Source organism: Nerophis ophidion, linkage group LG03, assembly GCF_033978795.1.
Source record: "Nerophis ophidion isolate RoL-2023_Sa linkage group LG03, RoL_Noph_v1.0, whole genome shotgun sequence".
Taxonomy (NCBI): domain Eukaryota; kingdom Metazoa; phylum Chordata; class Actinopteri; order Syngnathiformes; family Syngnathidae; genus Nerophis; species Nerophis ophidion.
The window spans coordinates 36,448,172-36,476,129 of NC_084613.1; the positions used below are offsets into that span (position 1 = coordinate 36,448,172).

The 27,958-nt window shown below is 36.0% G+C and overlaps 1 protein-coding gene across 1 annotated transcript in view; it reads left to right on the forward strand.

The window, feature by feature from the left end:
* The window catches only part of kiaa1109 (KIAA1109 ortholog), a 236,469-nt gene that overhangs the window by 41,281 nt on the left and 167,230 nt on the right, over positions 1 to 27,958 (forward strand). Inside the window, exons 6-17 of the mRNA XM_061895057.1 lie at positions 1,569 to 1,740; positions 6,049 to 6,130; positions 6,810 to 7,003; positions 7,363 to 7,442; positions 7,832 to 7,982; positions 8,148 to 8,304; positions 8,609 to 8,687; positions 15,072 to 15,163; positions 15,277 to 15,394; positions 18,556 to 18,711; positions 20,996 to 21,093; positions 21,346 to 21,530. Coding sequence (XP_061751041.1) covers positions 1,569 to 1,740; positions 6,049 to 6,130; positions 6,810 to 7,003; positions 7,363 to 7,442; positions 7,832 to 7,982; positions 8,148 to 8,304; positions 8,609 to 8,687; positions 15,072 to 15,163; positions 15,277 to 15,394; positions 18,556 to 18,711; positions 20,996 to 21,093; positions 21,346 to 21,530 — 1,564 coding nt within the window. The remainder of the gene's footprint in view (positions 1 to 1,568; positions 1,741 to 6,048; positions 6,131 to 6,809; positions 7,004 to 7,362; positions 7,443 to 7,831; positions 7,983 to 8,147; positions 8,305 to 8,608; positions 8,688 to 15,071; positions 15,164 to 15,276; positions 15,395 to 18,555; positions 18,712 to 20,995; positions 21,094 to 21,345; positions 21,531 to 27,958) is intronic.

The window sequence follows — 27,958 nt, forward strand, 5'->3', positions numbered from 1 at the left end:
ATCTGAGTTATTGTGCAGAAATATGGGGACATAACTACAAATGTACACTTCATTCATTAACCGTGTTACAAAAAAGATCAGTTAGAATAATATATAATGTTGGATATAGAGAACATACAAACCCTTTATTCATTGAATTGAAAATACTAACATTCCACAACATAGTGAATTTGCAAACAGTTCAAATTATGCGCAAAGCAAACTGCTACCCAAGAATACACAATAATTTTTCTCAACAAAAGAGAAATATAATCTTACAGAAAAATTTAATTGAAAACATTTGTATGCATGTATAACACATAAGACCTTCAGTATATCAACATGTAGTATTAAATTACAGACGGGATTAAACAAAGAAATCAAACGATGTACTAATATAATCCACTTCAAGGAACTCTTCAAACTTAAAGTGTTTACAAAGTCAAAAGAAGAAGAAACTTGATAAACATTCTGAATTTATTACATCCATCCAATCATTTTCTAGATAATCTTATTTATCTCGTCATATTAACTACTAATTGTTTAGTATTTTTTTTGTATATTGTGAATAAATTGAGAACAGGAAGTAAACAAAAATTTTAGCAACTGCTATGTAGAGGAAAATGTGTAGGATTAAATAAGCACTGCTTCTTCCTACTCCTTTTCGAACATGTTGAATAGAGAAACTGGAGATTGTGATGTATCATGTTGTATGCATGCATGTTCGAAATAAACACAAACTCAACTCAACTCAATATGTACACAGAGCTAGCCTAAATAGCATTCTAGCATATATTAGACTGCAGTCATACTGTGACCAAATATGCCTGATTAGCACTCCAACTAGTCAATAACATCAACAAAGCTCACCTTTATGCATTCACGCATAGCATAACACGTTTTGTGGACAAAATGAGACAAAGAAAAAGTGGCATAAAACACGCCTTTCTTTGGTAAATTTGCAGAAAGTTGTACATGTAAACAAACTACGTTGAGTTCACTGTCCGCCATATTTAGTAGGACAATGCGGCACTCGCCAATACTCTTATCAGGGAAGTATGTTTAATATAAACAATGGGATTTCTAACGATTAGGAAAGTTTGTGTCATGTTTGTCCTCCTACAGAAACCATATTAAAACCAAAAATGTATTTTTTCCCCATTTTTTTTCTATGTAATATATTTTTGTAAAAAAACATGGAGCCACTAGGGCAGAGCTAAAGAGCCGCCTGCGGCTATAGATCCACAGGTTGCCTTTCCCAACCTATAACGTACAGATAAACCTTTTAATTTACCCAACAGGTTGTCTATATTTTTTGTTCCAAAATTTTTTACTGGCATTTATTTTCCACAATATCAATCATTTCTAATTGTACTGGAAATGCCCTCTTTACAATGCTAGAAATTATATTCTGCCCCCTTGAGGTGTGACAGATCTAGCGACTAATTCACTAAGATTTTTTTTGGACTGTTAGAAAGCTGGACTACCGCAAAAGACCCCATGCACACTCCACACAGATATTCAAACTGAGACCTAGGTACATCTCAATTAAGAATGTTTCAACATAATACATATTTTGTATTCTTCAGACCCCAAGGCGGAGACCAGACTTTATGTGACAGTTAACGGCTTTGAGTTTCATGTCTACAATCGAACTGACCTCTACGCCCGCCTACAAGAGACTTTCGGCCTGGAGTCGACACTGAGCATTCTGAAGAGAGGTAACGGCAGCGGAAAGGAAAGAAGCAAGACCCTAGAACGGTAAGCCTGGCCGTCCAAAGTGTTGCAGGCATTTTTTTAAATTTAAGATATTGTAGAAATGGATGGATGGATGGATTGTAGTATTCAAATGAATTACCAACACCAGGGGTGTCCAAAGTGCAGCCAAAGAGACATTTGTGGCTCACAGCTAATATCTTATTTGCCATAGGCATATCTAAAAAAAATACAATTAATTCATTAAACTAGGGATTCTCAAACTGTGGTACGTGTACCGCTCGTGGTACACGGGCTTCATCTAGTGCACAAGTGTCAAACTTAAGGCCCACGGGCCCGATCTGTCCCGCGACATCGTTTTATCTGGCCCGCAAACACCTGGAAATGATATGTCAATAAAGTACTTAAATGTAATTGATGTTTTTCATTTTGACAGAAAAAATATATGTACTGCTTGAAATTGCATACCTTTAATAGTATCCAATATTGCAACAAATATTACAGTATGTTATACTTCCCAAACATGTTTTTGTCTAAATGAAAATACTTAACTTTACAGCAAACTACCCATGAAATAAAAAAAAATTACAATACATTTTACGTTGGTTTTTACAGCATATTACTGTAAATTGGAAACAAAAAAACTACGACTGTTTTTTGCGTCAAATTCTGTTGACTGAGCTGCCAGTTTGTGACTGTAAAATCTACGGTTGTTGTTTTTAACAATGTTTTACTGTAAATTGAAAGACAATACATTGGTTTTCACGGTAGAAAAACTGCCAGCTAAGTTGCCAAAATAGAAAAATAACTTGTATTGTTTTCCCACTAACAATATAATGTTGTAAAAACCAATGTCATTTAACACAAAAAAACTAAGCTGCTAGCTTTTTCCGTAACCGCCCCACGCGAAAAACAACAAAAAAACAGTTGTACTGTTTTTCCTTTTACCGTAAAATGTTGTAAAAAAACAAAACAAAACACTATTTTACAGTAACAATTTGTATATGTAAATATTTTACTGTAAAATTGACAGTCTACTTAAAATATTTTTTATAATAAATAATGAAATCCAGAGACAAATTCATACATTATTTGCTGTTACAAGCGGCCCTCTAATGGCAGCCATAACTGCGATCTGGCCCACAATAAAATCGAGTTTGACATCCCTGATCTGGTGGTATGCCAACCAATTCTTGGCGTACAGTGTTTTATTTTCCCTTATTTAAAACAGTGTTACTGTTCATACTATTTGTAATGTTACGGTGGCCAAAAACATTAAACATACTTGCTGAATAAGACCTCTGCCTTGTTTTTAATGAACACTTAGGCCTACTACGCAACTGTATTTTAATGTTGGTCATTTTGGTGGTAATTAGAGAGCCAAGTTTATTCTGAGGTGGTGCTTGGTGAAAAAGGTTTGAGAACTACTGCATTAAACAATAAGATAATTTAGATAAGTACAAATGCAACAGTACATGGTAAAATACTGGGCGCTCTGGTGCCTCCACCCATGCCTCCCCCTCTCATACTTCACATCATACAGAAGAGTAAAATAAAGATTTAGGGCTAGCATGATCATAGAATTTGATTGACAGCAATTTAAAGAAGCACCATCTTCATTCAAATCTGATGAATGATACTCGCGTGAAACCGCATTGCATCACTGCAGCTCACATTGTTGCCTGAACGAATTCCGCCAAGAACTCAGACTCGTAGGTCAAACTATGTGACTGAACTATTGGGCCAGACTATATTGAATTCATGTAAAGAATGAATCTGAAGAAAAAAATATGTATATCTAAATATTTTTAATGACTCTTTATATTTGTGTTTTTTGTGATTCAAACCATCGGATATACCATGTATTAAAAACCTCTGCAGACACTTCAAGTTTGTGTTTTCCCACAAAATTATTTTTTATCCACAATTAGTTGATAAAAACTTGCTCCTGAAATGATCATTGGACTTGTTTTATGCTGTCACACTTTATTTTGCACTAACTCTAATTCCAAATGCATTTTGTCTTTTCATTTGAGAAAATATATTTGTGGTAACAAATGTCCGCAAATTGGGTCACCGCTTGGTGTATTCGAGTAGTCAAGGAATAAGGGGAATTGTACAATTTGAAAGTGTTGTCTTTAGTAGCTGTTAACTTAGGAAAATATACATTTTTGATTTGAAAAAAAATTGTTCTCCCTAAACACCAAAAACCTACTAGAAATGAACTACCGAGGGTTACCTCTACCGTCACAACCTAATAGATAATATTCATTGTCAGCTACAACACCAAGTTAATAAATTTTTTTTCTGTAATAGTTGAGCATTTATCAACCGACATTTAATTGTTAACTTGATCTGCAAATATTGATCTGCTTATATTGGTCTTCTGATGCAACCCATCAGGGTTACTTGATAATAACATTGTAATAATCCATCCATCCATCCATCTTCTTCCACTTATCCGAGGTCAGGTCACGGGGGCAGCAGCCTAAGCAGGGAAGCCCAGACTTTCCTCTCCCCAGCCACTTCGTCCAGCTCTTCCCGGGGTATCCCAAGGCGTTCCCAGGCCAGCCGGGAGACATAGTCTTCCCAACGTGTCCTGAGTCTTCCCCGTGGCCTCCTACCGGTCGGACGTGCCCTAAACACCTCTCTAGGGAGGCGTTCGGGTGGCATCCTGACCAGATGCCCGAACCACCTCATCTGGCTCCTCTCGATGTGGAGGAGCAGCGGCTTTACTTTGAGCTCCCCCCAGATGGCAAAGCTTCTCACCCTATCTCTAAGGGAGAGCCCCGACACCCGGCGGAGGAAACTCATTTTGGCCGCTTGTACTCGTGATCTTGTCCTTTCGGTCATAACCCAAAACTCATGACCATAGGCGAGGATGGGAACGTAGATCGACCGGTAAATTGAGAGCTTTGCTTTCCGGCTCAGCTCCTTCTTCATCACAACGGATCGATACAGCATCCGCATTACTGAAGACGCCGCACCGATCCGCCTGTCGATCTCACGATCCACTCTTCCCTCACTCGTGAACAAGACTCCTAGATACTTGAACTCCTCCACTTGGGGCAGGGTATCCTTCCCAACCTGGAGATGGCACTCCACCCTTTTCCGGGCAACAACCATGGACTCAGACTGATTCTCATCCCGGTCGCTTCACACTCTGCTGCGAACCGATTCAATGAGAGCTGAAGATCCTGGCCAGATGAAGCCATCGGGACAAAATCATATGCAAAAAGTAGAGACCTAATCCTGCAGCCACCAAGCCGGATCCCCTCAACGCCTTGACTGCGCCTAGAAATTCTGTCCATAAAAGTCATGAACAGAATCGGTGACAAAGGACAACCTTCGCAGAGTCCAACCCTCCCTGGAAACGTGTCGGACTTGCTGCCGGCAAAGTGGACCAAGCTCTGACACTGATCGTACAGGGAGCGAACCGCCACAATCAGACAGTCCAATACCCCATACTCTCTGAGTACTCCCCACAGGACTTCCCGAGGAGCACGGTCGAATGCCTTCTCCAAATCCACAAAGCACATGTAGACTGGTTGGGCAAACTCGCGTGCACCCTCAAGGACCCTCCTGAGAGTGTAGATCTTGTCCACAGTTCCACGACCAGGACGAAAACCACACTGTTCCTCCTGAATCCGAGGTTCGACTATCCGGCGTAGCCTCCTCTCCAGTACAGCATTGTAATAATAACATTGAGAAATTGTGAGAACTAAATTAGTGGAAAGTTTAATCTTTAGCCACAGCTGCCTATTTGAGATTGGACTCTCCGACCAACCACTGAACATTAATTCAAATTCATACTCATACGCAAGATGTATGAAGTGTTTTGCCCAAGGAAACAACAGCAGTGACTAGAATGGCGGAAGTTGGACTTGTACCGGGAATCCTCAAGTTTCTGTATGGCCGCTCCACCATCTGAGCCACGCTGCCCTGAATAGACACAGAATAAAACACACGTTCTGCAGACAATTGAACAACAAAATATATTAAAATAAACACCTTACACCTTATCAAGTTACAATCATAGTCTAGTTGTAACAGCACAAACAGTTTTCACACCCCTGACCGTACCGATAGAGGTCTTTTTTTGTGTATACTGTAGGTTTTTTTTGGATTGACAATTGTCAGTGATCCAATTAACAAAACAGACCTAAGTATTCCTTTTTTCTGTTTTGATTAATTATTATTATATTTGCTAACATGATCTATTGACTGCAGAGTTATGAAATGGTAGAATTGATGGATGATGTTGAATGGATGTTTTTTTTGTGAACATAAACTAGAACAACTTATTCTGTTCATTATACTGGCACAGCTGAATTTTTTGGGGGTATTTTGCAGTGTGAACATTAAAACAGAGAATCCAGACCCAACATCATCATGGCGCTCCCTCATTCCTGTCATCAAAGTTAACATCAGCACGGTGCGTTCCTCACTATTTACCACCTTAAAGGGTCTGTTTGCAACTTCCTCACGGTTACATTTTTCAAACCAAAAAATATAGCAAGAACACCATCGGTTAGATTATGTTACCGTTAGTGTTTTAACAGAACACATTTGTTTTGAAACTGTCTCTATTTTTTACAATTACTAAGTTTATGTAATAAAAAATTTAATGAGCCGAATAAAATGAATGGTGTTTTACTAAAGTCAATCACCCTGTCTTGTGAAAATGTATGCGCAGGGGGTGCGTGCACACACCAAAAAGCAGTCGGAGGGGAGCAACATACGATTTGCAGTCATGTTGTTATTATGACAGCTACTGACAGCGAACACTAATTAACCAAAGTGCTATTAATATCTAACAACATCAAAGCTAATGCGTGTTACGTACGTATGTACGTACGCAGTTACGTCATTACGTCTTATAAGTTGTAAGATGGCGGGATATGACGCCCAAAGTATATTAGAAAGTTACAGTAGCGTCCTCTAGGCATCTGTGTAAATGTTGCAAACAGCCCCTTTAAGCTTACTGATGTGATTGTAATACATACAGTAAGGAAATATGATTTTGTGAAGTCCTACTTTGTTTTAAGATGTTCTCCGTATGTTTGGCAAGCCTCGCTAACCCGTGTGTTTGTGTTTGCTTGCTGCTTTTGAAGGGTCGTTTGGCATTTGGGAACCACCACCTCTCGCAGACTTTGTGTTTGAACTTTGAGGATGCCTTTCTGACCTACGCCACCAAGCCTCCATCCAGCCACCTCGACCAGTACATGCACATTATTAAGGGCTCACTGGAGAATGTGCGTGTCATGCTGGTTCCCAGTCCACGCTATGTTGGCATGCAGAATGATGAGTAAGGCCAATTTCATATGCTGTGGCAACATCTCACCATGCACTACTTATGTTTTGTGAAGTCTGAAGCTGTTATCTTAATTCAAACTGTCTGCATGTATTAATCATCATTTCAATGTAATATTGTCATAACAATAATGATTATACTAAATTATAGGATCTTCAGTACTTCTCAGTCCTACCATATATATATTTTTCACAGTCTCGTATTTTGATCATTTTTTGATATATTTAAAAAACTGTGTTTCTGTTCATTTATATACTCATCCATCAAGTTGTCTTCGGTATACAATGTTTAAACAGGCCTGGCCTATGAAGTTCATGACCTAGTCACTAAAATGTATTAGCGTTTTTTTGCAGACCCCCAAGACTGATGGGCGAAGGCTTTGTTGTCATGCAGTCCAATGATGTAGACATATACTATTACCAAGATGAGCCAGGTATAAACAACTCACACATACTAAGAATACTGTGGAAGTTTAATTTACCAAACTTCTTGAACAGGGTTCGTAAATACAACAGTTTGTATATTGAAACAAATTCTTTCATATGAAACCATGTAATCATGAATAATTGGTTTCAGTCTCGAAAAAAGTCCATATTTTTGTAAAGGTTTGGACTCTTTGAATACAATACAAAGCGCTTTACAGTACTGCATATCAAACAAACATAACAAGGGGGTGATGGATGCACTTTTTATTAACAAAGCCAAAAGAACAACAACTAGCTGGACCACCTGTCTAATTTGCAACACACACACACGCACGCACGCACACACGCACGCACGCACACACGCACGCACGCACTGCTTTTTGTTGGATGTCTGCAGGTCTGGTGCCAGTTGAAAAAGAAAGTGTGGAAGAAGTTGAGACTACCAGTGAAGAAGATAAGCTGCAAGACCTCCCTCCATGTTGGGGTCTGGACATTGTCTGTGGAAAAGGAACAGACTTCAACTATGGCCCATGGGTGGATCGTCAGAGGTGCACACATAAGAGCATGCATAAAAACACTGGATAGCAAAACAAAATATGACATAAAGCCTGCCACCTGAATTTAGGTTTTATTCTACAAAACCTCTCAAAAGCGATATTTGCATTGAAACCAATACATTCACAAATACATAGAGTATAATAAATATTTCACAGGGACTCCTTGTGGAAGTTTTTCCTGCCGGCAGACTACCAGGATATGAAGGTGACTGAAATGGCCCAGCCAGGAGAGCCAAGGCAGATCCAGGCCTTTGAGCTGCGCATGAACATCATTGCTGACGCGACTATTGATCTGCTTTTTACCAAAAATCGGGTAGGTCAACACTATTATTAACTGTTCTGTTACTTTCCTTTAGTACTTTTTCTTCCATGTTTGTTACCATACATCTTATTTTGTTTTCCTTCAGGAAACGTACCAACATTCCTTTTCTACCACTTATCTTCACCGTCTTTTATGTACTAACCAATGATATGAAAAGATAGTGGTTAGGTGGCAGTAGACTGTCAATTGGTTGACAGAGAATTATGACTTTTATAATGTCAATACTGTGTGTTTTTTTCTTTTATAACTCTCTTTTCTCTCTTTCCATGTTGCTCGGTGTACATTCTTGTATTAGGAAACCAATGCCATCCATGTGAATGTAGGGGCAGGTTCTTACCTGGAAGTCAACATCCCCATGACTGTTGGAGAGATTGGTAGGACTTTTAAACTAAAATGACAACACCGACTGGGTTCCTGTAAAATACTGTAGAAGCCTGTAAGATGTTGTTTTTGTACTGACTAATTACCTATTATCGCTATTAGGGTTGTGGGATATATACGATATAAATCAGAGGTCCCTCAACTTTGCATAAGGTTAAAAAAATTTGGCTTTGTGCCGGGCTGTATGTATATATGTGTATGTATGTATGTGTGTGTGTGTGTGTGTGTGTGTGTGTGTGTGTGTGTGTGTGTGTGTGTGTGTGTGTGTGTATGTATACCAATATTAGTGTAGTACCGCAATACTAATGAGTTATGTACTGTACTATACCACCCCTGAAAAGTACTGGTACCAAAATATTGGTATCAGGACAACATTAATATATATGTGTGTGTGTGTACATATATATATATATATATATATATATATATATATATATATATATATATATATATATATATATATATGCATATATATATATATATATATATATATGCATATATATATATATATATATATATGCATATATATATATATATATATATATATATGCATATATATATATATATATATATATGCATATATATATATATACATATATATATATATATATATATATATATATATGCGTATATATATATATATATATATATATATGCGTATATATATATATATATATATATATATATATGCGTATATATATATATATATATATATATATATGCATATATATATATATATATATATATATATATGCATATATATATATATATATATATATGCATATATATATATATATGCATATATATGTGTGTATATATATGTGTATATATATGTGTATATATATATGTATATATGTGTGTATATGTGTATATATATATGTGTATATATATATATATCTCCCACTTAAAATGATGACGAGGTCTGTAATTTTCATCATAGGTACACTTCAACTGTGAGGGACAGAATGTGAAAAAAAAATCCAGGAATTCACATTGTAGGAATTTTAAAGAATTTATTTGTAAATTATGGTGGAAAATAAGTATTTGGTCACTTCAAACAAGGAAGATCTCTGGCTCTCACAGACCTGTAACTTCATCTTTAAGAAGCTCTTCTGTCCTCCACTCGTTACCTGTATTAATGGCACTTGTTTGAACTCGTTATCTGTATAAAAAACACCTGTCCACAGCCTCAAACAGTCAAGACTCCAAACTCCACTATGGCCAAGACCAAAGAGCTGTCGAAGGACACCAGGAAAAGAATTGTAGACCTGCACAAGACTGGGAAGAGTGAATCTACAATAGGCAAGCAGCTTGGTGTGAACAAATCAACTGTGGGAGCAATTATCCACTGATAATCTCCCTCGATCTGAGGCTCCACGCAAGATCTCATCCTGTGGGGTCAAAATGATCATGAGAACGGTGAGCAAAAGTCCCACAACCACACGGGGGGACCTGGTGAATGACCTGCAGAGAGCTAGGACCAAAGTAACAAAGGTTACCATCAGTAACACACTACGCCGACAGGGAATCAGATCATGCAGTTCCAGATGTGTCCCCCTGCTTAAGCCAGTGCATGTCCAGGCCCGTCTGACGTTTGCCAGAGAGCACATGAATGATACAGCAGAGGATTGGGAGAATGTCATGTTGTCAGATGAAACCAAAATATAAATTTTTGGTATGAACTCAACTCATCCTGTTTGGAGGAAGAAGAATACTGATTTGCATCCCAAGAACACCATACGTACTGTGAAGCATGGGGGTGGAAACATCATGCTTTGGGGCTGTTTTTCTGCTAAGGGGACAGGACGATTGATCCGTTTTAAGGAAAGAATGAATGGGGCCATGTATCGTGAGATTTTGATCCAAAACCTCCTATCAGTGAAAGCTTTGAATGGTTGACCAAATACTTATTTTCCACAATAATTTACAAATACATTCTTTAAAATTCCTACAATGTGAATTCCTGGATTTTTTTTTCACATTCTGTCTCTCACAGTTGAAGTGTACCTATGATAAAAATTACAGACCTCTGTCATCATTTTAAGTGGGAGAACTTGCACAATCGGTGGCTGAAAAATACTTTTTTGAACCCACTGTATGTGTTTATATATCTATAAATATATATATGTGTGTGTAAGTATATATGTGTGTGTATGTATATTTATATATATATATGTATGTATATATATATGTGTATATGTATATATGTATGTATTATATATGTGTGTATGTATACATGTGTATGTATATATGTGTAAATGTATATCTGTATGTATATATATATATATATATTATATGTCTCTGGGTGTGTATATATGTGTGTGTATATACATATATAGTATATATATATATATATACTGTATATATGCATATGTGTGTATATATACATATATATGAGTGTATGTGTATATGTAGATATGTATTTATGTATACATGTGTATATATATTTGTGTATGTGTATATGTACATATGTATTTATGTATACGTGTGTGTGTGAGTGTGTATATAAATATATATATGTATATATATATATAATATACTTTTTTCAAATTTTTTCAATTGGAACTTCCCGCGGGCCAGATTTTGGACGCTGGAGGACGGGATCTGGTTTGGAGACGTCTGATATAAATGATATCAATTTGGCTGATGATATAGCTTTTAATTCTTCAGTCATATTGTTATGAGTTTCAATTACACATTCTAGCTGTGTCCCGCAAATTTTACGGTGACAAGCGAACGAACACTTCTTCAAAGCAATGTAGCATTCTTGCTAGTAGCTATTGTTCCACCACAATGTGAAGCCACTTTCTAAGTCAGTAATCTTCATCACTGGAGAACAAGTAATAGCCAAACATGCTACACACCATATAGATATGCTACCTGCAAATTCGAGCTCCTAAGTGTAAACAAAGGTGGGAGGATTGATACATATATCAACAATAACGATACCAAGTACCGGTAGTATAGTTATCAGCTTTGTACCAGCGTGGTTAGAGTATTATTTTTACTATCAAAAAATATTCTGTCATTTTTGTTATTTACAGACTCAGGAAATAAGTCCTTGGTCAGGCCTTTAGGGGCAAAAACCAAGGGAAATATATCAGAACCAATAGCGGAAACCATTAAAATATTTAATGGATATGTTTACAACACAGTTCTGTGATTTTGTCTGATTATAATTGTAATCAAAAATGTAACCATTCAATGATCTTAAAAATGATCAGTAACTGTTAATGCTTGGGTTGATACCCACATTTTTTATGTCACCCAAAACTAATTTAAAGTATCCAACTACAGAAAAATAGGTGCTTATTGCAATTTAACAGATGTGTAGAAGGAGCCATGTTACAGAAGAAAGTAAACAGCAGTTGACAGTAATTTAGAAAGTGGATTAGTAATATTTTTGAGCAAATACTAAAAATAGAAATTACATAATATGTTACTGATATGCCACATGCTAAATTAAGAGGCTTTGTGATCCATTTTAAAATGGTTCTATTATTATTTATATGACAAATAACGTATTTTAAAATATATAGTTATCACAGGAGCCTGGGATCTTTATCACAGTATAGGTTTTAAGACATTGCCAGGTTCGGGTCTTAAATGGCTCTCAAAGTGTACCAACTTGTCGGAATACCTACTCAGACGTCTCATGTCCAGGTGAGATGCATGATTTATGATCTAGAATAAACCTACAAGAAAGCGAGGAAGCACCAGACTTCTTGATGATATATTGTATTTTTCGGAGTATAAGTCGCTCTGGAGTATAAGTCGCACCTGCCGAAAATTCATAGTAAAGAAGGAAAAAAACATTAATAAGTCACACTGGAGCATAATTGCATTTTTGGGGGAAATTTATTTGATAAAACCCAACACCAAAAATAGACATTTGAAAGGCAATTTAAAATAAATAAGGAATAGTGAACAGGCTGAATAAGTGTACGTTATATGACGCATAAATAAGAACTGAGAACGTGCCTGTTATGTTAACGTAACATATTATGGTAAGAGTCATTCAAATAATTATAACATATAGAACATGATATACATTTACCAAACAATCTGTCACTCCTAATCGCTAAATCCGATGAAATCTTATACGTCTAGTCTCTTACTTGAATGAGCTAAATAATATTAATTGATATTTTATGGTAATATGTTAATAATTTCACACACAAGTCGAAAACTGCGACTTATAGACCGAAAAATACGGTAAACTGGGAGACACGGAAGTGATCACGACGCCGCTATAAATAGTTTATCTGCGTTAGAGCTTATAATAACATTATCACTATGGTTAATATTTAAATCTCAAAATGTATATGGAGTATTGTTGGCAGTTTTTGAATGGTTGTTTATTGGAATTTATGGGCAAACTAGAGGAGCCCTCATTGGCTCTGCTGTAAGCAGACTTTTATTTATTTTATTTTATTTTGTCTTTCATAATGATTGTGAACGACAGGCAAAATTCCAAAATGTGTAAAAGTCATGGAAATGTTATTGAAAATAAAATATAAATCTCACATTTTGGAAAAGTTATAGAAATATATCTAAAGTTTACATTTATCCAAATACTTTTGATATCTTAATGAAAGATGAATTGCGATTTTTTTTTACGGCGTACAAGTGCCCACGACCTATGAAGACAATAGCCCAAAACATGCAAATAGAAGGTTTATTTGACATTTTGAATACGGGCGTGGCCGCACTTGTTAGCCACTTGAAAGGAAAAGCTCACAAAATTGTGATCAGAGTTACTAGTAGTACAATACCCTTCGGCTTCAGAGCAACAAAGCAGACCACTTCAGACATTTCCGCAAAAAATGGAAGTCCTCAAAGCTAAGATATTGTTGGCATTAAAATGCGTGTTTTCATACAACTCATTCAAGTCGTCCGAGGAAACTGTCTTTTCGCCGCTATTTTCCCGGACAGCCAGATTGTACCGGTGGTGAGAACAAGTGTGCCTATGTCTGTGCTTTTGGGCTTGCTCTGCACTTAAAAAGGCTCTTACTGTTATTAGTGTCTTCAACAAACGGCATATGTAGTGCTGTTTGAATAAAGCCTAAACCCCCATTTGTCCTCCAAACTGATTTATTTGTGAGGCTGTGAGCACAAGTAAAGACTAAATATGTTGAAACTAAAATATGAGACTATGTACTGTATCTAAGTGTGCTTGTCTGTTTTTTTTTCCTTTAAAAGGGAACCATAGATTTCAAGTGTGTACCTAATTTAACTGAGTGTTGCAATAATTAGTTTCCATTGGTCCAGATAAAATTATCTCTTTTGGTCATGGAACTTCGGTAAAAAGTATTGAAGAAGTCGTGAAAAATCATTAGTGGAAAGTGTAGAACGCCTGATAAATGAAAAGCCACAACATAGTTCATCAAGTCAAAAACATCTGACTCTTACTCGACAATTGAATCGTTCACCTGACAATACTGTACATTCAGGCAGGTAATTAAGTTAGGGATGTAACGATAAACAGTATTAATTTTTACCATGGTAATACTCTCAGTGGTTACTGTTTTAATTTAAAAATATCGAAAAACACTGATTGAGAGCACCACTTTGATAAACGCACGGATTGACTGGTGCTAGCATGTTCGCAAAAATGCTAACATGAATACAAGAGACATTTACATTCCTCCTAATTAAGAAACTGCATACCCCGATCTAAACTTATTTAAATACATTACTGTTTAAATAACTAAGCTAGTTAATTGTGCACATTAAACCTAAAAGCTGCTCTCTTTAGACCAGAGTGATCGATATACTCCAAAACACTTTTATCAGTGAAGCATAAGAACCCCAAAAATGCAAGTGAGGTGGCTTTCTAAAATTAATAACTAAAATCTATTTTAGATATTTCAAGAAATCTATAGATTTCAGTATGTGTATAAAGACTTTTTAAGCACATTCAACAATACTGTGATAATATTAACAGTGATCATTTTGGTCACAATAACTGTGATATGAAACTTTAATATAATTTCATCCCCAAGACAAGTCAAAAGAAAAGTCAACTGATAAATGTGATCGCTCCTCCGACGAGGTGATGAATGATGGCATGTGGAGTCGTTGAGACTCGTTACGGGGATGAAGTGTAGGTTGTCATGCCAGCCCTTGAGTATAATGGCAGTGTTTGTGTGCAGCTCCCAAGTAAAATAAGTTTTTAAAACATTGGCAATTATTTAGTAATTAGATGGCATGTTGTTGTCAAAAAAGATTGCAAATCTTTTTAGATTTTTTTTTTTGACGAGGCTATTTTGTGTATATAATACACTCAATTGCAATAGTTTTAATTAGACTGCAAGTATAGGGCTGATGCATCTTTTTAGAGAATTAACTGTGCTGCTTTTTGCCCCTTCCTTAAGGCTACTCGCCCACCATCAAAGGGCAGCTGCTTCATGTTGACACCACTAGCAGCATGCAGTACAGGACTCTTCTTGAGGCTGAAATGTTAGCTGTAAGTAGCAGCTAATTACTCTGCAGCTGTAGTTTTTGAGAAAGATGCTTATGATTTTAACCTGCAGATGAAGTATTTAACAAGTTGAATGTTTTCTGACTTCCATATTTTAGTTCCATGTGATTGCCAGCTACCCGAAGGTATGGAACATGCCTCAATCCTGGCAGTGTGAGATTGAAGTGTACAAGGCCACTTACCACTTCATCTATGCCCAGAAAAATTTCTTCACTGGTGAGTCGTACGGATAGAACAGTAACAGTATTAAACATGTTTGGAAGCTCAGAAGGGGAGACTTAACCCATTAGAATCCAGATAAATTGTGTTTATAGGGGAACTTAAATTTTAGGGGGATTTGTTCAGAATCATTGTGAGAGACAAGAAGACAGATTTATTTTATTAAACCATTGTAACACATAAATACAAGTCTGCTTACTATTGAGTCAATGAAGGGTGCTATTTACCACCCATGAAGCCTTCTACATAACCATTTAAAAACCACCAACAATACACCATTTACAAAACCCAAAACCAGTGAGGTTGACAGGTTGTTTAAATCCTAAATAAAAACAAAATACAATGATTTGCTAATCTGTTCCAATCTATATTCAATTAAATAGACTGCAAAGACAATCTATTTAACGTTCAAGCTGAGAAACTTTATTTTTTGCAAATATTAGCTCATTTGGAAATTGATGCCTACAACATGTTTCAAAAAAGCTGCCACAAGTGGCAAAAAAGACTGAGAAAGTTGAGAAATGTTCATTCAACACTTATTGGGAACATCCCACAGGTGAACAGGCTGAGTGCCATGATTGGGTATAAAAGCAGCTTCCATGAAATGCTCAGTCATTCACAAAGAAGGATGGGGTGAGGGTCACCATTTTGTGAACACATTTGTGAGCAAATTGTCCAACAGTTTAAGAACACCATTTCTCAACGAGCTGTTGCAAGGAATTTAGGGATTTCACCATCTACAGTCCATAATATCATCAAAAGGCGGTACTGCGTCAAAAAGCGATATTGGTGTGTAAAAGATACCATCACACTCTCAGGAACACTTTAGAAACCACTTTCAGTAACTACAGTTTGTCGCTACATGTGTAAGCGCAAGTTAAAACTACTATGGAAAGCGAAAGCCATTTATCAACAACACCCAGAAAAGCTGCAGGCTTCGCTGGACCTGAGATCATCTAAGATGGACTGATGCAAAGTGGAATAGTTTTCTGTGGTCTGACGAGTCCAAATTTCAAATAGTTTTTTGGAAACTGCGAAGGTCGGGTCATCTGGACCAAAGAGGAAAAGAACCATCCGGACTGTTATAGACGCATAGTTCAAAAGTCAGCATCTGTGATGGTATAGGGGTGTATTAGGGCCCAAGGCATGGGTAACTTACACATCTGTGAAGGCACCAATAATGCTGAAAGGTACATACAGGTTTTGGAGCAACATATGTTGCCATCCAAGCAACGTTATCATGAACGCCCCTGCTTATTTCAGAAAGACAATACCAAGCAACGTGTTACACCTGCGTGGCTTTGTAGTAAAAGAGTGCGGGTACTAAACTGGCCTGCCTGTAGTCCAAACCTGTCTCCCATTGAAAATGCGTGGCACAATATGAAGCGTAAAATACGACAACGGAGACCCCGGACAGCTGAACAACTTAAACTGTGATTCAAGCAAGTATGGGAAATAATTCTACCTGAAAACCTTCAAAATTTGGTCTCCTCAGTTCCCAAACCTTTACTGAGTGTTGTTAAAAGGAAAGGCCATGTAACACAGTGGTAAAAATGCCCCTGTGCCAACTTTTTTGCATTGTGTTGCTGCCATGAAATTCTAAGTTACTGATTATTTGCCAAAAAAACACAAATTTCTCAGTTCGAACATTAAATATCTTGTCTTTGCAGTCTATTCAATTGAATACAAGTTAAAAAATAATTTGCAAATCATCGTATTCTGCTTTTATTTACGATTTACACAACGTACCAACTTCACTGGTTTTGGGTTTTGTAAATTTTATGACCTGAATATTAACAAAATATTAGTGACATTGGTATTATAAGTGCTAATGCAGACAAACTATTTATAGCGGCGCCATGATTACAGAGCACTAACGAGCTTATGCTGCTATAATAACATAATCGGCTGGTGAGCTGGTTTCTCGCCTAGGAGCTTGTGAAAGTGAATTCTGGATCATAAATAATGCCTCTCACCTTGATAGTGAAGGTTGAGGACACAATCTGGCGAGTTGGTTAACTTTGCTATACGGAAATGTCGAGAAAAACACTTATTGCACCTGGCATTTTTCTTTGTAAGGATTTTGAGTCATTCTTCATCTACCACGGGAATATATCAACATCATATCAGTTGGTATTTGGTATTGTAGTGACAGCAGACATTGTACAGTATCTGATGTTTTATTATGTTTGTTGGCCTTCACAAGGTGAGTAGTAATCAGTGATGTTGTCGAAGGAAAAAGCAAAAGGTGTGATGCTTTAAGACAATTAATGCATTGCCATAGGCTTGGAATTAGTAAAATATGTAAATATCACATTATTATAAATTTGCCTGTCACTACATTATTTACTGTATGTACATACTAACAGTGTATATATAAAACATTGATGGAGGTGTTTGGATGTTTTCTTAAGCGCTTTTATAGGCAAAAAAGTGGGACTCCTGTAGGCTACATTGTTAGCGGACATTTGCTCACATATACAGTAACTACGAGTAGAATGCATTAAAAACAACACATGTTTGCTTGTCTTACATAATCCGAAATTACAAAAAAGTACAGTTCCCCTTTAAGATAAAATGACAGAGCAAGTAAAACACTGATTGGTTTTCTAAATTAGGCGTTCATGGTGAAAAACAACTTGACACTTTTTGTGCCTTTTACTACAAATATAATTTCAATTATTGGAAATAACATATATTCATTCAAAATAATATAAATAACAGTGGCATTTATTGGGTGGGTTATTAGCATTTTTCCAATTTTTACAAATTATTTTTATAGCAACTTAAGGACTAACTGTTCCACAGTTTCCTTGCTTATTGTTTATGAATCAATTTAAGAAATATATCAAGAATAGTTGAATTGTATTTTTTTGACATCCTGTTAAAACATTTACAGTTGACATGTTAATGACAAAAAAGTTAGCGATCTGGCTTGATAAACTGACATTTGGGGAAGTCGTATCCTGGGATAGTCACATGCTGTCACATGACAAAATGTTTCTTATACATCACTTTGTGTAGTCGGGATTTAATTTGTTCAAGTCAAGCACAACGCTGTAACTTGACCATTTTTTGACCTGCATCATACTGTAATGTTTTCTATACATTAAGATAGTTTCAAATGGTGAAACAAATCTTTGTCTCTGCCTTGGCAGATTTGATTCAGGACTGGGCGAGTGACAGCGCCCCAGACATCTACTCTTTTGTTCCCTATTCTTGGACATTCAAGGTGCTCTTTCACCAGTTTGAGATGATCTGGGCAGCAAACCAGCACAACTGGATCGACTGTTCCACCAAACAGCAGGAGAACGGTGGGGACAATTTAGTTGTGAATGTAATGATAAACACGTTTTATATGTGTTCATTATGAAGTCCACTAATGATTACAAAAAAAATAATTATACTTAACAAGAAAAAAAAAACGTAAACATGGTTGAAGAATACAATATGACAAGTGTAGTCTGTGGACAAACATTTTGATGTAAGCCTTGATAAAGGGTACAAGAAGGTTCCCTCTGTGCATTGCTCTCAGCACCTGAGTGTGAGTATTCAATACATTAAATAAACCGAGTGAATTTTCTTGTCAGTGATCTACCATCTGTGACTCGGTGGTAAGAGGCGAGAAAGCTCGCTAACACACAGAAGGCTACTCGCTAGTGAGAAGCACTGAAAAGTAACAATACAATGGTGGAAAAAAAAGATGATTGTTAAGCTAAATGTCCAGTCTGAGAATAATTTGGCTTCAAGTGAGTGAGCAAGATGAGCCCATCTACACACACCATAGATGTAGCATACCCAATTTGTTGGAAAGTGATTGCAACAAAAACTATCAAACCACACGACCCAGTTTTTCCATCTGGGAAAAACTGCACTTCAAAATTTAGAATTTTGTAGTGAAACTTTTAATAACAGAAACTGAAAGTATGTTTTATTGGTATTGTTTTTTTATTCAGGATAATTAAAGGTTCTTGACCTTTTAATTAAAATTGTAAAAAAAAATAATGAAAATATGTTTTTTGGAATACTTGCATTATTTTTATCATATATAAAGATTACATTAGTGCTTAATTTGGTCTCAACATAATGCTGAAAATAATATCTTTTTTTTTTCAACAAATAATTTGCTGGACGAAACATCGTCCAGCAAAATTCATTATCGGCCCTGGCCTAGTCACCCCTTCTGTTTTACCCAGGGAAACACCCGGATTTTTAAATTTTTCTCAGCACCCTCCCTTTCCAGTACCTTTACCATACTTTACTGTAACTTTTATTGAAAAAATAATATTCTATAGGACTTTTGGAGCAGCACAGCTATCAGTTTGCTTGGCTAAACCAAAAAAAGGATATATAATTTTTTTACTAAAAAAAAAACAAGGTTAAGGCCTGTTTTATATAACAGTTATATACAGTATATTCAAAGGAGACCTATGGTGATTTTCCTCTTTTTTACTTTTAAACATTATTACAATGTTGGCTATCCGTGTTAAACAATGCAAATCATACTATATGGTTCATGGATTTTGATGTGATCTTGCACACAGTTTTGGATGCCTCTGACCCTGTAACAGAGTGCCATTTGTGACGTCACATATGGTATGGACAGATGTACTCGTCCGGGCATTTTTAATTCATGCTCACTGCCAGGACGATCCTCTCCGCTCTTCTGTCTTGTGCCAACGCGAGCGATGTACTGTTTATGAATTAAATTTTTGGACCGGAACTGACAAAAAAATAGCGGTGACGTTGGACGTCAAGACACACTTAAAAACAGTAACCATTTTCAGAAGATAAAGTGCAATATTTTGTGGTGAAGGTGGGGCCTGGAGGATTTCATTTGCAATTTGGGAACTGAATGCAGAAAGACTTAAACAACAGGTTATAAACAAGCAAAATACACACCAAAAGCATATCCTATACATCAGGGGTAGGGAACCTATGGCTCTAGAGCCAGATGTGGCTCTTTCAATGACCGCATCTGGCTCTCAGATAAATCTTAGCTGACATTGCTTAACACGATAAGTAATGAATAATTCCACTGGTAATCAGTGTTAAAAATAACGTTCATAATATAAAACATTCTCATGCATCTTAATCCATCAATCCATTTTCTTCCTCACCTGTTCATTAGAAGTATTTGATTTATTTTTGGATAACTTCAGAATAACAAAGTTATTGAAAATAATAAGAGACCTATTATACTCTAAAAATGTTGGTCTTACTTAAAAATGCACACATTTAGTTGTATTCAGTGTTATAAAATATTGTACGGCTCTCACGGAAATACATTTTAAAATATTTGGCTTTCATGGCTCTCTCAGCCAAAAAGGTTCCTGACCCCTGCTATACATAATATTTACACTGAAAAGTATTTTCCCCTTGCCAAAATTAAAAATTGTATTTCTAGAAATTTCCCTTTAGTTATAAGATTTATTATTTCAACAGTGTAGATCACAAGGAAATGTGGTAAATGTAGGTTACAATATAATCATGATTATCATATATTCGATACCTTATTTAAAAAAGTAACAACCTTTTTGTTGAGTTGTGATACAGTGTATGATTTCACTGAATCCAACAATTTAAATTTTTTTGCAGTGTACCTGGCAGCATGTGGCGAGACGCTCAATATAGACTTCACTTTGCCTTTCAAAGAGTTTGTTCCAACTACTTGCCATACCCGCTTCAGCTTGAAGGTTAGTCATTTTCAAGGAATGACTTGTTTCAAATGCAGTCCTGTTAAAATGTGTTTTTGTGGGAGTCAGTGTATTTTCATGTTTTTTTCCTGAATGCCTGCAGCAATAATGCACCCTGTAGATTGCGCATACATTATTTTTGAATTCAGATGCATTTTTATGTCCTAGAGATATGATTTGACTCTGTGTATATGTAGATAGGAATCAACTTTGTGTATGTGGGTGTATCTAAGTACATTTTGACTTTTTCAGGCGGAGGATACAGACTTGCGTCTGTCTCTGCCTGAGTGCCACCCAAGCCGCTACCCCCTCCTAACCCTTGCCAAAGATTACCAGAATGTCAAGCTGCCCCATGACATGTTCATGCCAGGGGAGAATCAAAGTGCCCCTCCTCCAAAAAACAACAAGTATCGGTGGAGGAATATCACCCACACAGAGTAAGTAGGAATAAAGTAAATACAGTGTACTTGCAAAGACAGGCAGTGATGAGTCGCTGAATCAGGAATGGCAAAGGAGAAAATAAAATGTCCATTGGAATCAAATTTATGAATTTTTAAAATTCATTTTAGTTGTAGTAAAATAGGGTTGGGCGAGTAGTAAGTCAATTAATCAAGCAACAAATGAAAATGAACTGAATCAGAAACTGCTCTTCATGAAGTTAAATATTTATTTAATTTAAATTTTTGCTAAAATAAATTGAGAGTCCATTTTATTTTTTTTGTTTGTTTATCTAATAATCAACAGTTCTTGACTTTCTAATTATAATGGTAAACATAAGAAAAATCGGTGTATTGCATTTAAAATGGTTACTTGCATCATCATTATTATTATGTATTATTATTATTATTATTATTATATATTATTATTACATTGGTGCTTAAACAAAAACAACAAAACCGAAAAAGTTGGACATAGTTTAAGCGCTTCTGACCACACAAGTGATCGACAATAAAGGCTGACACAGCTTTGGATAGTGCAAGGTACGTGAAAAAACACTTAGCTTGCCGTGGAAGCTAACCATCCCAATGGCTTCACTTTGCTGCCGAGCAACCATGAGCACGACAAGAAGTCGTCAACAGAGCATTACATCGTTGCCAAAAGTGGAACTTTAAAGCGTTAATAGGAACTCTACAAAACAATCTAATTAAGGTACAAGGCAATGTATCCAAGAACAGATTACGGAGAAAAAGAAAAGAATATAGTGATGACATGATGGAAATCAGAAAGTTCAGAGAAGACAACACATCATTAAAATGGGAGGTGGGAGAAGCTGAAAGAGAAAAATGCAACATTGAGCCAACAGTTGAATGCCAAGTAGCAAGACAACACCCACTGAGACAACAGCAGTGTTGCGGAGAACATTAAAATAGAGACAGAAGCAGTACGCCAACAGTTGCAACTCGATAACACTAATTTGGAGAACTTCAGGGAGGAGATTGCTACATTGACAGTAGCTCAATGCCGGTCAACAATATATCCCCGATTTGGGGAATATCATTGTTTTTGGAAAACATCAAAGAGGAAATGAATCTGTTTACACGACAAAATGACATCATAATGCAATAATCTTCAATACAATGCAAGTGCAGTTGACAACAGAGGAGAACCAGGCAACATGGACGCTGCTTCAACAGAACAACAAGTGGTCAACTTTCTGCAATCAAAGGAAATGTATGTCAATATTAACACCATTGATGCATGCATTTCGTTGAATAGAAGAGGCAACAACACCACCCCAGTCATCATCGTGAAGCACGCAAACAGGAAATCCAAACTGGAATTGCTGAGACAGGAAAGCAAAGATGAAGGGTGCAAATGCGTACATGGACAAGCATCTCACTAAAAGCAATGCTGAAATTCGCCAAGAAAGCACGCGACTTGAGGAAACAAAGACAAATGTACGGAACTTAGAGCACTAACTTCAAAATCTTTATCAAAGTGAATGGAGGTCCGGACAAACAGTACTTGTAGTCAAGGAGATTAAGAATCTGGACAAATATTGAAAATCCAAGTGCAACAACAATAACAACAACGATAATGGAGTCTGACGGAAAACAGGGTACACCGTGGACAAGTCATCACCTCATCATAGAGCCAACACAGATTGACAGACAACCATTCACACGCATAGTCACACACTAAGGCCAATTTAATGTTGCCAATCAACCTATCCCCAGGTGCAAGTCTTTGGAAGTGGTAGGAAGCCGTTTATATCCTAAAATCACAAGGCCTAGCAGAATCTCAGGACACAGTTCCACATTTATTGATAATATATTTACTAAGGATTTTGATATTTATACCACAAGTGGTCTGCTAATATCCAACATCATTGGTCATTTGTCAGTTTTTAAAATCTATGACGGAAACTAGAAGAAGAGGAACATTGACAAGACAATAACATTTTGAAGAATATGCACAGAACAATATATGATATCTTTCAAAAAATATCTGAGAGATTAAAGTTGGTACAATGTATACAGTAAAAATGATTTAGATGATGCATGTTGTATTTTTTTTATACTTTCATGATGCATTATGACAAACATTGTCCATTGAAACAACTTAGTAAAAAGCAAAAGAAAAACAATCAACCATGGATGACAAAAGGAATGAAAAATGCTTGCAACAAAACAACGTGTATAGGAACCAGCTATGTACAGTCAATTATTAAAACGGAACAAAAACAATATGAGGGAAACTTTGGAAATCCTAAAGAGCATTATTAAAATGGTGCTAAGAAGGATTATCCTAAATACCTCTCAGACGGAAATGTAAAAATTACAATATGAACAAAGTAGTTGAAAGCTTCAAAAAGTACTTTGTGAACATTACATCAAATCTGGAGGAAAAAATGGCAGATCCAGAGCCAGTTGAGGACTTAAATGACACTATAGACAGATATCCCAACTCAATGTTCCTCAAAGGTGTGACAAAAGAGGAAACAATCAATATTGTGAAAAACTGTCAATCCAAGACATCAACTGATTTTAACAGAATTGATATGAAAGGGCTGAAAAAATGTTACTGAAGAGATTTCATAACCTTTACAGACAACCAATATGTATACAAATCAAACATTTCAACATCAATGGCATTAATCAAAATAACGGAAATGATCACCAGTACAGTAGGTAGCAAAAATGTGCTGCTGCAGTGATTACGGGTTTAACAAAAGCATTTGACACAATTAATCAAAATATCTTAATAAACAAATTAGAACTGTATGGCATCAGAGGTTTGTTCTTGAACTGGGTGAAAAGCTACTTAACCAATAGGAAACAATACGTGAAGATAGGAGAAAAAACGTCTACACAGCTGAACATATATTGTGGCGTACTTCAGGGATCAGTACTGGACCCAACATTGTTTAATCTTCATATAAGCAACAGATGTAAAGTTACAAATATTTTATAGTTGGTACTATTTGCAAATGACACGACTATGTTTTGTTTAGGACATGATACACAGAAGCTAATACAAATAACAGAATAAATGAACAATCTTAAAAAGATGATTTTACAAAAACAAACTATCTTAGAATCTCAGCAAAACAAAAATGATGCTTTTCGGTAACCGTAGAAGGGAAAGTAAAACGCAAACACAAAAACACGGAGTAGATATTGAAAGGGTAAAAGAAAACACATTTTTGGGTGTAATAGACGATAAAATTAACTGGAAATATGTTGTATAAATAAATATACAACAAAGTCGCAAAAAACACCTCAATATGTTCTCCACCAAAAATCACTCCATATTCTCGACTGCGCGCTAATATTACCAAACAATTAGAATATTACATAATGTCGGATATAGAGAACGTACAAACCCTTTATTTATTTAATTCAACATTGAAATTCAACGACATAGTGCATTTGCAAACAACAAAAATTATACACAAAGCAAACTATAACCTGCTACTCAAAAATGTACAACAATTCTTCTCAACAAAAGAGGAGAAATATAACCTTTGAGGACAATCTTATTCAAAACATTTTTATGCACGTACAACACTTAAAACCTTTAGCATATCAGTATGTGAAACTAAATCATGTATTAGTGGATTAAATAAGGAAATCAAACAAAGCACTTACCGTATTTTTCGGACTATAAGTCACATTTTTTTCATAGTTTGCGACTTATACTCAGGAGCGACTTTTGTGTGAAATTATTTACACATTACCGTAAAATATCAAATAATACATTTTAGCTAATTCACGTAAGAGACTGGACGTATAATATTTCATGGGCTTTAGTGATTAGGAGTGACAGATTGTTTGGTAAACGTATAGCATATTCCATATGTTAGTTATTTGAATGACTCTTACCATAATATGTTACGTTAACATACCAGGCACCTTTTCCGTTGGTTATTTATGTGTCATATAACGTACACTTATTCAGCCTGTTGTTCACTATTCTTTATTTATTTCATAATGCCTTTAAAATGTCTATTCTTGGTGTTGGGTTTCATCAAATATATTTCTCAAAAAAATGCAACTTATACTCCAGTGCGATTTATATATGTTTTTTTCCTTCTTTATTATGCATTTTCGGCAGGTGCGACTTATACTCCGGAGCGACTTATACTCCGAAAATTACGGTATTAAGAATCTGTTCAAACTATGAGTGTTCACAAAGTACAGAGAAGAATTATGATAAACATCTTAAAATCTTTTTTTCTTTTTTAATCTCATTCCTCTCCTACGTGAACCATAAATCACTTTCTTATTTATTTATGAAAACTTTAATTATTGTGCGTGTGTGTATATATATATATATATATATATATATATATATATATATATATATATATATATATATATATATATATATATACAGTATTTATTTAAGCATTTAATATTTTTTTACTTACTTATTGTATAATTAATTTACTTATTTATTTATTCACAGTTCTGTCACAAACAGAGAACAAAGACATGAAATAAAACTGCTATTATATGAAAAGTGGTGGGATTAAATAAGCTCTGCTTTGTCCTACTCCTTTTCAGATGTGCCGTAATGAAACAACTGGAAAAATGTTGTGCATTACATTGTATTTGTATTGTATGCATGTTTGAAATAAACTGAAACAAACAAACTAAATTGGTCTTCAAGTAATGTTGACAATATTATGGTTTGTGTGTTTGTATGCCGGACATTGAACTTCTGGCTGTTGGAACTCGACCATATTATTTGCCAAAGGAGTTTACTTCTGTAATCTTCATCGGAGTGTATGTCCCTCCTTCTGCTGACGAGGCTGCTGCTTGCGACACCATTCATGCCGCTGTTGCTAAGCAACAGACCAAACATCCCGATGCCCTCATTCTCATTTTGGGTGACTTAAATCATGTTTCTTTTTACTGTATTTTACCCGATTTCCATCGGTATGTGCACTGTGCAACACAGGAAAATAAAACTATGGACCTGCTGTATGCTAATTCAAAAGATGCATACAGTGCCACTTCCCTGCTCCCACTGGGAAGGTCTGATCACAATCTGGTGCTTTTAACACCTCAATATGTATCTGCTGTGAGTAGGCAGCCCATCTCAACAAAATCAGTGCAGAGGAGGAACCAGGAAGCTTGCCTTGCCTTGCAGGACTTTTATCAGTCTGTTGTGGCTAGTGCCCTGTACTCTGCAATGGTCTTTTGGTGGCGCAGCACCAGCAAAAGGGACTCAAACCGGATTGATAAACTGATCCGGAAAGCCGGCCAAACTATTTGCACGGAGTTGAAGGCGTTTGTGTCAGTAAAGGACAGGAGGACACTGGACAAACTGCTCGCCATCATGGACAATCCTGCCCACCCACTCCACCAGACAATTGAGGGACAGCGGAGTTCATACTCCAACAGCTCCGTCAGCTTCGTTCCCACAGTGTTCGATTCAAGAACTGCTTCATTCCGCACACCATGAATAATCACTCGCCATAAAGCAATAGATGATATCTGTCTATTTGTTACATATACTGTAATATTGTACATGGTAATTGTTATATATTGTATATATGATATAGAAATAATATATTTTGTATCTGTATATATAATATACTGTACATATATTATGTAAATATTACGTACATATGTTATATTTTTGACCGCTATATTTATTCTATTCATACCTGGATTGTCCTTTCCTTCCTTAGAATTTCCATCATTGTAACTGAGCTAATGTGTGGAACAATTTCCCTTGTAGATTATTAAAGTTTGTCTAAGTCTAAGTCGTTGACAATTATTTATGGGACAATATATCGTCCAGCAAAATTTGGTACTGGCCCAAACTTAGTTACAACTACTTAAATTTGGACAGGTAATGTCGCAAAGCTACCTCACTTTATGCCGGATGCCAAAGACTGCACAGTTAAGAGCATTCGGCCAGATGCCAAAGGCTGCACCGTGGACCCTGGTATGATTTTTGGCTTGAATTGTGAAAGCTAGAGAACTGTCGTACCTTTGGTTCAATTGTTATTTGTTAAGCTGCTTAAAACAGGATACTTATTGAGATGTTATTATCAAGGGCCAAAAATTACACTTTAAAATTGAATATATCTTAAATGTAAACGGAACATAAAAACCTCTGTTTTTAGACATTATTTATGAAACTGTTTGGCCTTTTTAGAGAAGATTTAGCAAATATCAAAGTTATATTTGCTAAGGCTTGCATGAGTATGTATTCAGCTCTGCAGCTCATCCTACAAATGCACTTTCCTTACAAATGCGCCACCATTTCAAGGGTAATCAACAGTTGTATTGCCAATAAGCATTGTTACAACAAAGATACCCTCAACCCAGCACAAATGTCCTTACTTTTTGTGTTCAGTTTATTGTACAGCTTTGAATTGTGACTGTGTTGTGATTAGAATTTTTTT